At 33.9% G+C, this 14101-nt stretch overlaps 2 protein-coding genes across 2 annotated transcripts in view; one reads left to right on the forward strand and one right to left on the reverse strand.

Annotated features, from left to right (window-relative positions):
- The window catches only part of LOC112527751 (probable inactive ATP-dependent zinc metalloprotease FTSHI 5, chloroplastic), a 24181-nt gene extending 21480 nt beyond the window's left edge, over window positions 1-2701 (reverse strand). Inside the window, exon 1 of the mRNA XM_025138535.1 lies at window positions 1584-2701. Coding sequence (XP_024994303.1) covers window positions 1584-2524 — 941 coding nt within the window. The 5' untranslated portion in view covers window positions 2525-2701. The remainder of the gene's footprint in view (window positions 1-1583) is intronic.
- A 3688-nt stretch (window positions 2702-6389) lies between these two features.
- On the forward strand, window positions 6390-13277 carry LOC112527268 (eukaryotic initiation factor 4A-3). Its single transcript, XM_025137799.1, has 8 exons — window positions 6390-6804; window positions 7661-7901; window positions 8026-8106; window positions 9446-9553; window positions 9636-9755; window positions 10196-10363; window positions 11390-11476; window positions 12838-13277. The coding sequence occupies exons 1-8, from the start codon at window positions 6497-6499 to the stop codon at window positions 12949-12951; spliced, it is 1227 nt and encodes a 408-aa protein (XP_024993567.1). The 5' UTR covers window positions 6390-6496; the 3' UTR covers window positions 12952-13277.
- Window positions 13278-14101: the final 824 nt, after the last annotated feature.

Genomic DNA, 14101 nt, shown 5'->3' on the forward strand with positions numbered 1-14101 from the left:
ATGTATAACTAAAATTAGTTAATAATTTTTAATTAATTTTAATTACTATAATTTAATATTTATGAATAAATAAATAGGTAATATTTATTTAATAATAAATGAATAAATAATATTAATCAGGTTATAATTGGAAGAAGTGTCAAAAAGCTCCTCGTAAGCTACTCCAAGTAGCTTATCAATAAGCTAGCTTATAAGCCGACTTATAAGCTAGCTTATGTGCATCTAACCAGTTACTCAAAAAATAAGGTAGCTTATAAGCTAGCTTATGTTTGCCAAACAATGTCTTACTCTGGTAATTAGGGATCTACCAGTTGCTTTTTAGTTAGTTTGCGATTGGCTCAGCTACATCCATATCAACGTTCTATCTCTCCAATTACATGACAATTAATTAGTATTACTAGATTTGGTTACAAGGTATTCCACACTTCTTGGAATGTGGTATAAACTGTGACAGATATTTAGCAGCGAGTCCATGGTAAAACAGAACAAGTGCATGCTTATAGTGGCACTAACCAAGTGGCCAATACGCATTCCCGGACATATACCCATCATTCTGATAAAGTGATCAATACTGAAGCTGCTGGGCAGTGATAATGAGCTTTGATTTGATGCTATTTGTGGTGTAACTAATTATAGCCTTATAGGGAATAACTTCCACGTGGCTGCTCTTTGATTTGTGTTTCCTATTGTTTTGCCACATGTATCAAGGGTAAGGTCCATTCCCCAACCCTTCCCACCCCCAACCAAGCGTGAAATTCATTATACTTAAAGTGAGAAAATTCCCTCCCCTATTACTGCTATATCCTGGAACTTTCAATGAATGCCCCACTGATGTACTCAAGATACAAAGTGATCCAAATTGCACTTTGGAGGTGACTTCCTAAACTAAAATAAATAAATATACATACACCAAAAAGAATAATATATATATATCTGTGCCACAGATTTGAAATCATCTTCATACTACTAATGAGACAAGTTAGAGTGTTCCCACAGTCCATCTAAGTTGTTTGTAATAATCTTTCATGCGCAAAATTTCTGTTTGAATAAGGATATATCGAATTCTCAACCACCAACATCAAACAAACCAAACCAAGCAAGCTTAGTATGTCCCACCAGGAGGTAGGGTCTGCAAGGGATGAGATGTACCCAGACATGAGCTCTACCCTTTAGTTTCCATGAAGACCCATGGCTAGTGGGAAGTGTGTGAAAGCGAGAAAATGTCAATATGCAAAAATAATTGACTTGTTGATAGACAACGGATTGCAGAAATAAAATGTTGAGTTGTGAATAGTAACACAACATCAGCATTTTTGAGCCATTCTTTCAGGTGTATACAGCCTATGCTAGTAGACTTGATCAGGCGCGAAATTGCCATGTCTATGATATTGCATTGTGATAATTCTACTTAAAAAAATCATGTTATCATGTAGCAGAACTTCCTCACTAGAGCCTCCAAAGATATGCTATTTTCTTATTAAAAATTTCACATTAAAAATGTTAACCACTCTATTATAATAACAAATGTTCATACTAAGCCAAAAGTTAGTTGCTACATGGTCCACCAATCTTAGAAAATTTACCTGTCAGTGTCTTTCTGCTTCATTTTCCGAATAAAATTCTCAACCAGGACCATGCTTTCCCTCTCTATAAAACAAAGTTCCCTAACACCAATGCTCAAAGCCATGGTCTCTCTCCTCAACATTTTATCCTCAATTTCACCGATTTCCTCCGAAATCCCATAAAATTCCTTCTCTTTGTTGCTAATCATCTCATCCAACTCCGCCACTTGTGTCTGTTCCCTGGCCTCCATTTTCCCACCTTTTTCCAGAATCATATCTCTTTCTCTCTTAGACTTCATCATGGAATCAAGAATCTCCCCTGACTTCCTATCCAGCTCTAGTTTGTTTCCCCTCAATTCCCGTAACTCTGCATAAAGCCCGCTCATAATTTCATCTTGCAATTCCTTCTTCTTCAATTTGACATCCTTTAATGCCACCTCCACATTCTCTAAGTCCCCATTGGCTGACCTAACCTCCTCAATAACTCTGACTAACCCAGAAACAGTTTCTAGTAACCTCCTTGTATATTCAGAAAATTCATGATCTTTCCAATTGCTCACTCTTTGTTTACTCTTCCTCCTATTCGTCTTCAAAGACTCACTTGTCACCGGGGCAGCAATTGCAGGTTTTTGGTAAAACCCTCCACTTGGACATAACCCAATTACAATCCAAAAAACTGTAAACGCAATCGGTTTCGAAATTTGCGTAATTATATGAGATAGCAATACCTTATCCTGACGTTGCTCTATGTAATCAAGGCCGGCAGTGGTGGGTAGCTTCTGGAAAACATGAGCTTTATTGATATGTGAGGAGTTAACCGTGAAACGTGTATGAAACCGCCGCCGGCGGTGGTGATACTGATGCTGTATCTGTGAAGATGAACAGAAATTGAAGGAGGTGGTCTTGAGGAAAGGTGTGAACGGGTTAGGGGATGTGACGGGGGAATTCAATGTAGAATTCATTGGAACCAGTAAGGGTTGGATTCTGGCTTCATTCACCAAGAACCATCAATTTCATGAGTGAGAAGAGAATCTGAATGAGAGGGTTTTAGTTAGCATCATTGCATAGCCATTCCAGAAAGCAAACACACACAGAAAGAAAATGACCGTTTTCAAGGGTAGGCACAAGCTGAGAGATAAGGGAAAGAAGAGTGTAGGTTAGACCAGTGCTTTGAAAGACAACCCACCCAGATAGAGAGGCTCGACTTTGCGGTCGAGCCTCGCCACCGACCGATTGGAGTTGTTGGACCGGACAAGGTAAGATTGAAATATTTACACAAATGCTTAGCCGATAAGTGCTTATCATTAGAAGTCAACGTTATAATTTACCTTGATGCATAAGATTTTAGTACATCAAAACGTATTAAATGCAATAATTTACCGGATAAGCACTTATTAGAGTAAAAATCGTCATCTTCACTTACCGGGTAAGACTCTACATCATTCTCATCGCTCTTACCCGGTAAGATTATTGGCTCTTGTCATGTTTATCCGATGAGAAAATTTATCCGGTAAGTACTTATCAAACAAGCATTTAGTAAACGGTCTCTTACTCTATTTTATACATGGGATCCGATTATTGTAGGATCACACATCATGTTCGACGGTTTTTTTTTTTTTTTGTATATCGTTATTTAATATTATGTATGCATTATAGTAGTTGTTTGCTCGTATGATACAGTAAGGTTTTAAACTTTACTATAAATCGTTGGTAAAAAATACATCTTCTTATTAAAGATATTAAATTCATGGATTATGTTTGAATACAGTATAACTTACAACTGTTACTTGAACGCGTTTTTTTACTGGTTTGAACACCAATAGAAATATATTTATACGATCGTCAAATATAAAGATTTATGAAATTATCGTTTTTATGTAATTTGTTTGATTTAAAATTTATTATGATTTTAAATATTTTAGATTTAAACTAATAGTGTAATTTATTTTAGTTTTAAGATATTTAGCATTTGTCATATTAGTCTGATTCAATGTTTATCGTTTATTTGAATATGGCTATCAATTAGTTTTATAGAGTATGCATGTGAAACTTTAAAAGGTTGTTGTATACAATAATAAGTTATAAAGTAAACTACAAAGGTGATACCTGATTGGTTTGAGTTTGAATCCAAAGGTCAAAAGTGTCTCGAGGTCTCATGTTTAAATTTAATAAGGAATAAAAATCTCCTTTGTGGATATTGAGGTTCAAATGCGGTGACCTCGGGCTACCCGCAAAGCAGATGGTCGTCGTGAGATTAATCGACTCACATAGCATGTTAATTATCCAAGTTAATAAAAAAAATGGTAAAGTTGGATGCTGCAAGGGTATGCATTAATTAGTCCTACAATATGTTTAACATAATGTATTTAAGAATTTTTACTATCATGTTTTTGTTCACAATCATGACCAACCACTGGACCCAGCCCGTCCTGCCTATTAAGGAAGTGTGTTTGGCCAATCATTCTTGAAATTTTTTAATGGAGTTTGTTAAGATTAAGGGGTTGTTTATCAAACACTTACTCGATAAGCGTTTATTAATAAAATTCAACACCATCACTTACTCACCATACAATATTTTAGCCAACATAAACGGCATTGTATGCAACTATTTATCCGGTAAGCGCCAATTGTGGTTAGAGTCTTCACCTTCACTTACCGAGCAAGACTCTTGGCCCTTGTCTCGCTCTTACCAGGTAAGATTTTTGGTCTTTACCATATTCATCGGGTAAGGTGATGTGACTTGGTAAGCGCTTACCCGAACAAGCGTTTGGTAAACAGTCCATAAGCGATTAGTTGGTGAATACTAAGCCGCGTACGAAAACCCCACATGCACCTTTCACCCCTCGAAAATACCCTGATAATGAAAGTCAGCGCCCTTCGAATGGACAATGGGGGAAGGTTTGTCTTCCATGGTAGCTAGGTAGCCCCGCATGAAGGTGACAACTCAAAATGAGCCTTGCGACAAGACGCGGACATTCCCCATGCACGATGCAAGTAATAATTCATGCAAGGTGGTTGGAGAATCGTAGGAGATAATTTTATATTTTGTATAATTTTGATAAGTATCAGGGTTTAGTTGGTTTTATGACAAGTCCCCATTTATCATGTGCAGATACCCATTTTGATAGATAACCCTTCGAGCGTTCTTCTAAACCAAATTGCTTGGAACGCAAAAGTTGATGCAACTGTAAACTTTGATTCATTTGTATGCAAATTAACAACTCATTGCCTATTTGGTACACGTGATACAACAATTTATCTGAATCATAAACACATGGCATGTTGTACTTCGTTTATCATCCACATCACCAACATAATTGTCGTCGATGAAATCATTTAAAACAAACACTCAAAATTCTTGTAGAAAATACCAAAAAGCATGGTTCAAACACTTGTTTTGCAATTATGATACAAATATGATTGTATTTCCATACAGTCACTGACCAATCACACAACATACATAATACCAGATCCAGTGACATTCAGATACATTAAACTCTAATAGTTTATTGGAAGCTCAACAATGTCAACCCTTTATCTGTCGAAAGTCACCTAAGACTTGAGAATTTCAATACTGGTTCACCAATTGGGTTACAATTTTCGATATTATTTGTCTCTGTCGATGTTGTAATACGATTTTATGTGTTTTTTAAGAAAACAATAATGATTTTATTTTTCGAATAAAATATAAATTTGAATATATCATAAAAATTTGAAAAAAAATATCAATGTTAATATAAAATCAACTATTTAAAAGTTCTCATTTTTTATGTGATTTCTTTAATTTATTTTTTTATTATAATTTAATAACGAAATAATTTATTTTTGGTTTAATAATATAACAATTTATAGACATAATAATTAAGTATTATGTTAAAACTCAATTATTATCCTAATTATATTTTAGATTTTTTATATTAAAAATGAGATATTTATCCTCTATTTGATTATGTTTATTTGCAGTTAGTTACACGAATTCAGATATGGAGCTTTAATAAGCTGTATTTACGCACAATCTACTTGCAATCTTGAGTTTTAAGTAACATGCATTAATAAACAGTATTTTACGCATAAAAAATGGTTTTTAAGAGTTTTTATCAAATGTTTTATAATATAATATAGATCTGCAGTTAGTTACACGAATTCATATACAGAGCTTTAACAAGTTGTATTTACGCACAATCTATTTGCAATCATGAGTTTTAAGTAATATGCATTAATAAACAATATTTTACGCATAAAAAATGGTTTTTAAGAGTTTTTGTCAAATATTTTATAATATAATATAGATTATGTGCTTTTAAGAAAACAATAACGATTTTATTTTTAAATAAAATATAAATTTGAAGATATAATAAAATTTTGGAAAAAAAGATATCAATGTTAATATCAAATCAATTATTAAAAGTTTTCATTTTTTATGTAATTTCTTTAATTTTTTTAATAATTTAATTTAAGTTTAATAACGAAATAATTTATTTTTGGTTTAATAATATAACATTTTATAAATATAATAATTAAGTTTTCTGTTAAAACTCAAAAAAAGTAGTTTTTAATAGTTTTTGTCAAATACTTTATAATGTGATATAGATATCGATTAATGACATAAAATTTAATAATAAATATTAATTATAATAAAAAACCACGATATAAAAATATTTAAATATCCAAAAATCAACGATATTGGATACAATGAGAATAATCAGAGAAAAAAAAAGGGTTTAATGGCTGAAAGAACCTCAAAAAGGGGGTGAATACCAATTTAACCTAATATCAGATAAACCCTATATCCATATATAAATACACACACTCACATCAATTTCCCCTTATTTGCCTTTCAAAATCCTATCGTGGCTCTCACTTGGTGGCTCAGAGAGGAACCCTAAAAACCAACGAGAGGTGAAATACGAGCCCAAAAACTACTAAAATATCTCATGGCGGGAACGTCAGTGGTGCCGGCGAATAGGGGGCGGCGGAATACGATGGTGGACGACGAGAAGCTGGTGTTTGAGACGTCGCGGGGAGTGGAGCCGATCATGAGTTTTGACCAGATGGGGATCAAAGACGATCTCCTCCGTGGGATTTACCAACATGGATTTGAGAAACCCTCGGCAATACAACAGAGAGCTGTTAGGCCAATCATTGAAGGCCGTGATGTCATTGCGCAGGCGCAATCGGGTACCGGAAAAACCTCCATGATTGCGCTTACTGTTTGCCAGATTGTTGACACCGCTTCAAGAGAGTATGTTTTGTTGTGTACCTATTAGTTATTTTCTTCAATTGCACTCTTATGTTTTCAATTAATTTGAAAATTAACCGTAGGTTTGTGTTGTGGGGTTAATTTTGAAGCTTTTTCTCCCTTTTTGCTGGCAAATTGTTCATTCTAAACGGTTTATATTTTTCTATTAGCCCTTTTAGCGAATAATTATTGTACTCGGCAAGTCCAGCTCGTATTTCCGTTTATGTGTCTGAACGATGATTTCTTTTAACTTAAATTGCAACTAGAGTTGAAAGTTGGTTTCCCATGAATCATGGAAAAGATAAGGAATTTATCAACTTGTTCTTGTTAGGTTAGTTCCACTGTGGCACTGTGACTGTCTAGCGCTTAACTCAAATAAGAACTTATTACAGATTTGTTTGGATTGGGGGGTGTTTCACTAAAGAAAACTGAAAATTCGAAGTTGTATCTATTTAGTGAAGCTGCTGTACTTTTTGTCGGTTGAGTTGTCCATATACATGAAAAAGGCAGCAACTTTTATTAGGAAGATCTGTCAATGACTTCAACGAGGCCCTTTCCTTTGATATTGATATACAAGAAATCACTTGCTAAAGTTGTCTGGGATGATGTATGCCCGAACTGAGCATTAGGTCAACACCACTTTGTTTAAATTATGGATGCAATAGCATCTGAAAATGAATTCTATGCTTTGCTATCTACTGGATTGCAATGATGAAGCTACCACTTTTTTGCACATGTCTGGTTCAAACATTTCCCTTTTAGTTGTTATTGTCATCAATGGGAAATTTGATTACTTAGTTCTCATCTCTTTTCCTTAGTCATGTAGTTCCATTTATCAATTCTACATCTTCATTGACAGGGTCCAAGCTTTGATTTTGTCACCTACAAGAGAGCTTGCAGCTCAGACAGAGAAACAGATACTGGCTATTGGTGATTTCATCAGTATACAAGCCCATGCATGCATTGGAGGAAAAAGTGTTGGGGAGGACATAAGAAAGCTAGAAAATGGAGTCCATGTTGTTTCTGGAACACCCGGCAGAGTCTGCGACATGATTAAGAGAAGAACATTGCGAACTAGAGCTATTAAATTACTAATTCTTGTGAGTTTTCTACTTTTTTTTCCATTTATAATTAGTATTGAAACTTGTGCTTCAAATTTTTTTCACTTCTTGTTTGGAAGTAAATCTGTAAATTGATGCATGTGAATGTCTTAAATTTCAACAGGATGAATCTGATGAAATGTTGAGCCGTGGGTTTAAGGATCAAATTTATGATGTCTACCGGTACCTTCCACCAGAGCTTCAGGTGATCTACATCTCTCTCCCTCTCTCTCTCTCTCTCATGTACACCTTGGCACAAACATAGTACAATACATGTAGCTTGCTGTAAGTCCTGTAAAATTAATTGCTGGAAGCTGTCGTATGGCATGGACTATAACATTACTTACATTTTATTTGATATTTAATGTTGTGTGTGCGTGCATACATATATAGAATTAGGATCGTGTAGGAAATAAAAATTTCGTGAGAATGGTAGGAAAGATGTTAGCATGGAAATGTTAACATAAGTTAGCATAAGTTAAAATGAATAACATACCTTAGCATATCTTAACATGAAATGTACCATATTATAACATAATTGCTATGTCAACCTCCGCTAGAAAAGTACTTCCTACGCTCCCTACAGAATTTTGATTTCCTACCAGAACCATCTGATGACGAGGATTCAGCTTTTGTCTTCCCAAGAAGTTTTCTAACAACTACTAAGGTTCAAAATGGTAAAAGAAAAGAATGAATATAACCAAATAGAAAAAAAATGTAATGATGGTTATTAAAGGAGGCAGAGATAGACATCATTAAGCAAATTGTGGAAAGATGATAGCTCTTAGATTCAATGAATAAAAAATGAAGATGCTATTTGGTTATTGATGAGCATGTGGTTTTAAATCGATGGAAGACAGGTAGGCAAAGAATAGACGTAGAAGATGGGGGATAAGAAGAACATCATACAATCAATTACTGAATTTCAAATGTATTGTTCAACTCTATCAATAATGTGTATGCAGTAATTCTATTTAATCATTTGATATATGACTATATAACTTTTGTGAGGTAACCTGTTATGTTACTCTCTTGAAACTACCAATAGCTATAACATGACTACTATAATTGATAATCATATATGTCCATTTTCTGTTAGGAGGTGACAGTTGTCGGGCATCATTACTGTTGCAAGGCAGACCAGTAATTGATAAGAGAGCTACTTGCCGACTAGATATCTAGACAAAAAATCAAACATCCAATGAACTAATTTTAGGACTTCATTCATGGGGCCAGTTAAAACTTTGTGCTCTATGATACAGAAAATCATTTATAATGATGTTGGCAGATGTGATATGAATGTATGTTTAGCAACCACATCTTATGTTGTTTGCATTTCCAAATCTTGAATGCAACACATTTTTCCTTTTACTCTCTTTTAGTACATGTTGGTGTCTTCTTCATAGCATATGGCATGAATCTTTTTGTGATTAACTGGAATTTGGTGTCAGGCCCAGATAGAGTTAGTGTCACTGTTGAGTTGAAATCTACATACTTTCTCTTAGACTGCTATTGCATTATAAGAATATGCATTTCTGTCGCAGGTTGTTTTGGTTTCCGCTACCCTTCCTAACGAAATATTGGAGATTACCAGCAAATTCATGACTGATCCTGTTCGAATCCTTGTAAAACGTGATGAATTGACTCTTGAGGTAAGATATATGCTGCTTACTTTGATAAGGACTAGTCTGTCCACCAATATGTTTTTTTAATTTGCCTATTTTACCATGACAGGGCATAAAACAATTCTTCGTTGCGGTAGAAAGAGAAAATTGGAAGTTTGATACTCTCTGTGATCTGTACGATACTCTTACAATTACCCAGGCTGTAATTTTCTGTAATACAAAGCGAAAGGTAATACATGATTAGTCACTTTTTCTTTTATTTTTGTATATCATGGAAAATATTCTGTTTAGTGGGATGATGTTATCCACCGTTGTTGTTTGTTCTTTATGGTGTATAACCCTTTTGGTTATCACTTATGAGTCACCTTTTCCGTGGCAAAACTAATATGCATTTTCCAGCAATGGGGATATTTCTAGCATCTCGTATTTTAGTATTGATTGAGCTAACCTTCAGGATGGGATATTTGGAACATCTCAAGCTTCAATAATTAGAAATTACACTACAAATATGTGTTGTAATGATAGCATCTTTATATGATAACTGTATGCCCAAAAATGTCTATAGGCATTGCACATGCATGTAGCTTGGGAATGAATGTAGTTAAGGTAAAACCTAATTCAGTGAATTTAGGTTCAGATTTAACTTTGTCTCACTTTGTGCCGGTGTAGGTGGATTGGCTAACTGAGAAGATGCGGGAGAACAACTTTACTGTGTCGGCCATGCATGGAGACATGCCTCAGAAGGAACGAGATGCTATAATGGAAGAATTTCGATCTGGTGTCACCCGTGTTCTTATTACCACGGATGTGTGGGCCAGGGGATTGGATGTTCAACAGGCAAGTCAAGACCTTTAACTTATTATTTTGTTTCATTTTGTTGAACTTGTGCTACAGTGCTACAGTGCTACAGTGCTACAGTGCTACTACAGAGGGTCATAGGAATCACAATCTTCATATTATGAGGATATGGCTATAATTAGATAATGTTACTTTTGGTAGATTTTGTTTGCACTTGCCTACATGGAAAAGTGGAAAAACGGCCTTTAAACTATATGAATCATGTGTAATAAGTTGATCTCCAAAACATGGTCACTCTTGTTTGTCATAAAGGAAACTACCTGTAAACAGAAAGTCACCTTCACCGATTGACTTGTTTTTAGTGGGTGTTATGTGAATCTGAGAAACGATGATACAGTTGTAGGAGCTGTCATATGAGTATATGACACTACTGATGTGTGATGCATCAACTTTTGATTATGTTTATTGGTAGTTAGTTACACAAATTTAAAAATGGAGTTTTAATAAGTTGTACTTACGCAAAATTACTTGTAATCTTGAATTTTAAGTAATATGCATCAATAAATAGTACTTCATGCATAAAAAATTGTTTTTAAGAGTTTTTGTCTAATGCTTTATGATATAGTATATAGATAGTGTTTAACCACTGTAATCTTGTTGAAGAATTGTAAGATCATGGATAGTTGGTAAACCCCACATGCATAATATATGCACCTGTTTCTGGATTTTGTTTCAAGTATTTGGAGAAATTTAGATAATGAAGAACCGGAATTCATGGGCAGCACCTGTAAGATGTCGCATTCTTCCAAAGTTGTATCAGTGTCACACCCTTTAGACTGGTTACAGACTTACAGTAATTGGTTATTACAATTTTGGATGCCATTGTTGATAGTAATGTTATTGAATAAGAGAAGCCATATAAACTTGAGCTCTTTCTTGTACTTTGCATCAAAGCATGTGGTGAATCTATTATCATCTAATATAGAAGTCTTGTGTATCTTCTATCATCGGAGGGGACTTAACTCATGTTCGCACCATCTGATTTGATCTTTTCTGTCTTGTTAGGTTTCTCTGGTGATCAATTACGACCTTCCAAATAACCGAGAGCTCTACATTCATCGTATTGGTCGATCTGGTCGTTTTGGACGAAAGGTAATTTAAGAACTATTTTTCTCGAGTTTCTACTTCAAACATKATATTTTGTTTTCCATGRCAAATTGATTTTTGAAAGCCCTGGATGCAAATAGCTGCTTTATAGGTYCAAGATAAACTATTTATGTGGTATGAGGAGGGAATTCCAATTGTAGATCTGCTGAATGCTTCAAAGGATGTAATGACAACTTGACTTGTATATTATTATTTTTATTACGAAATCAAGCACCGTGCCAAAATGCAGAGTGGGCTGAGCACCTAGCTGTAGCTTAGTGACATAATGACCCTGAACAATAATCATTTAGGAGGAAAGAGGACACTGGTTTGGCTTCCCAAATACAAAGAAGTTGGGGTTTGATATAATGGGACTTAGTGCTACATGATCCGAAACTATTTTTTCTTATTATAGCTTTCAAAACAGGCACGGATGTTTGTTGTTTCTAACGCTAAATTGGTTTCATATTGTCCTATTAAATTTTGAGGTTAAATAATGTAAAATGTGGACTCTAATTGTAGGACAGAGGAGGATTAACAAATTCTTTTAGTGCTAAGTCACTTAAAGGTTGATTTATTAATTAGATTGCAGCTTATTTTCACTACGAGGTCAGTTTCTGTTTTTCGTGCAAAGTGATGATAGTGGTTGGCTCATGGCAAGTGACATTAATCGGGAAACAGGCATGAACAGAGAATTCTTTTATGCCCAACTAATTAAGGAACCCTAAATGTGGGATATAAATTGAAATAACTTGAAATAAAAAGGTTGTAATAACTTAATTTAGTAAATGCCTGGTTTTACAACTGATTTTGGTTATACTTGGCTGTAGTCTTGTAGAGGACCGTTCTACGGTCACTTTTTTTGTTATTCTAGAATGGACCACGAATTCTTTATCTTTCCCGTTACACCCTTTAGGATTTTATTACTCATTTTAGCATGTTTTTAATTGTTTTCTTCTGTTCCATTCATGTTTAGATGTATACTTTTGTAATATTTGATTAATTACTTTGAATCCCAGCTCTTATAATATTTCAATTGCTCATCTTTGAATCCCAACACTTATGATATTTCAATCGCTTATCAAAAACCATAGGCAAAAGCACATGTTTGGTCTGCCCGCTGATTTTCTTGTTAGTCGTATCATAATAGTTCAAGTCAGTATTCTGTATCATCAGCTATATTTTGTGGTGGTAGATAAAATCTATTCTTGTTATCTGGATTGGTTCGATTTGGGTCGTTTCTTGTTATTACTTCATTCTTGCCAACAACAACGACTTTGTGATGCTAAAGGTGAAATGAGGTGTACTGAATCTGTTTCCTAGGACTAAACTTTTATCTAAAAGTATTCATTTCAAATGTTTTGCAGGGTGTTGCTATAAACTTTGTGAAGACCGATGATATCAAAATCCTAAGAGACATAGAGCAGTACTACAGTACCCAGATTGATGAAATGCCAATGAATGTGGCGGACTTGATATAATTGCTTCCAAAAGACCGAGAACAAGACTTGGGTGTTGAATCATGTTGTGTTTTGCTGGTTTCCGAGTAACGAGTGGTGCTGAAAAACATCTGTAAGGTGCTTTGATTAAAAATGTGAGATTGGAGGATAATCCAGAATTCTTGTGGTATTTGTAGGGTAGGTGTGTTCTTATTTTGGGAAATTCATGTGTTGTGTTGACTTTGTTTTGTGAATATAGGAAGGAATATGTCATCTAGAGGCTTGGCAAATCGGAAGTGACTCTGTTTTATGCTAAAATTTGATGTTCTTTATTGACTTTTTATATGGATTTGATTATTGTTCTACGATGATATATTGGCAATTCTCCCCTGATCTACTAATCTTCTATATCTATATTCTATATCTATATAAAGGAGAATCATCAATGGATGATGTGGCATCTTGAGAGAGCTAGAATCATTAGTTGCTATTTTCTTCAATTTTTGAATTATTTTTAAATAAAAACATATCATTAAATGAATAAACCTTTCATTTACTTTATATATATAAGTTACATATAATGATCTAATAAACCTTTAAATCTTTATGTCTATAAATATATAATCTATAAGTTATAACCAAAAGACATGATATAGTACAATGTAGATTGGGGATTCCAAAATATTGAATTATAGTTAACTTTTTCCATCTCTAACTTTGATAAAAAAAAATGATATGGTGGAACATTCGGGGTGATTATATAAAGAAAAGAATGACAACTTTTTATTTACATGGTTTTTTTATTAATGATTATTTTAATTCATTTTGGATTAAATAGTTAATTTTAGTTACAATTTTCTTTGTGTTGATTTGATATTCTATTTTGTTATACAATTAATATAAAACGTTTATTTCATTTGTTTTGTTTATCTTATATCTTTGTATATTTGAAAGTAAGAACCAAGAGAAATGAAATGACACAATATGGATTGAGAATTCCAAAATATTGAATTATSGTTAACTTTGTCTATCCATTGATATAATCTTTATCTTTATAGGGGCCTATTCAAGGGAGAACTGAGTTGTTTGTGGTAACTGTGAGAACCAATATTAACCACAAATCAATAGATAAATTAGAAAATTTATAAATTTGGTAATTTTGAATTAAAATCTTAATGCAAGGATATTTTTG

This window comes from Cynara cardunculus, assembly GCF_001531365.2.
Source record: "Cynara cardunculus var. scolymus isolate 2C chromosome LG 15, CcrdV1, whole genome shotgun sequence".
NCBI classification, from domain to species: Eukaryota; Viridiplantae; Streptophyta; class Magnoliopsida; order Asterales; family Asteraceae; genus Cynara; species Cynara cardunculus.

Bases quoted from the DNA above. Each gene is read 5' to 3' on its own strand.
- LOC112527268 (XM_025137799.1), top strand. From the start codon at position 6,497: ATGGCGGGAACGTCAGTGGTGCCGGCGAATAGGGGGCGGCGGAATACG. The intron at 6,805-7,660 runs GTATGTTTTGTT...CTTCATTGACAG, and splicing joins GTTGACACCGCTTCAAGAGA to GGTCCAAGCTTTGATTTTGT. The intron at 9,756-10,195 runs GTAATACATGAT...GTGCCGGTGTAG, and splicing joins TCTGTAATACAAAGCGAAAG to GTGGATTGGCTAACTGAGAA.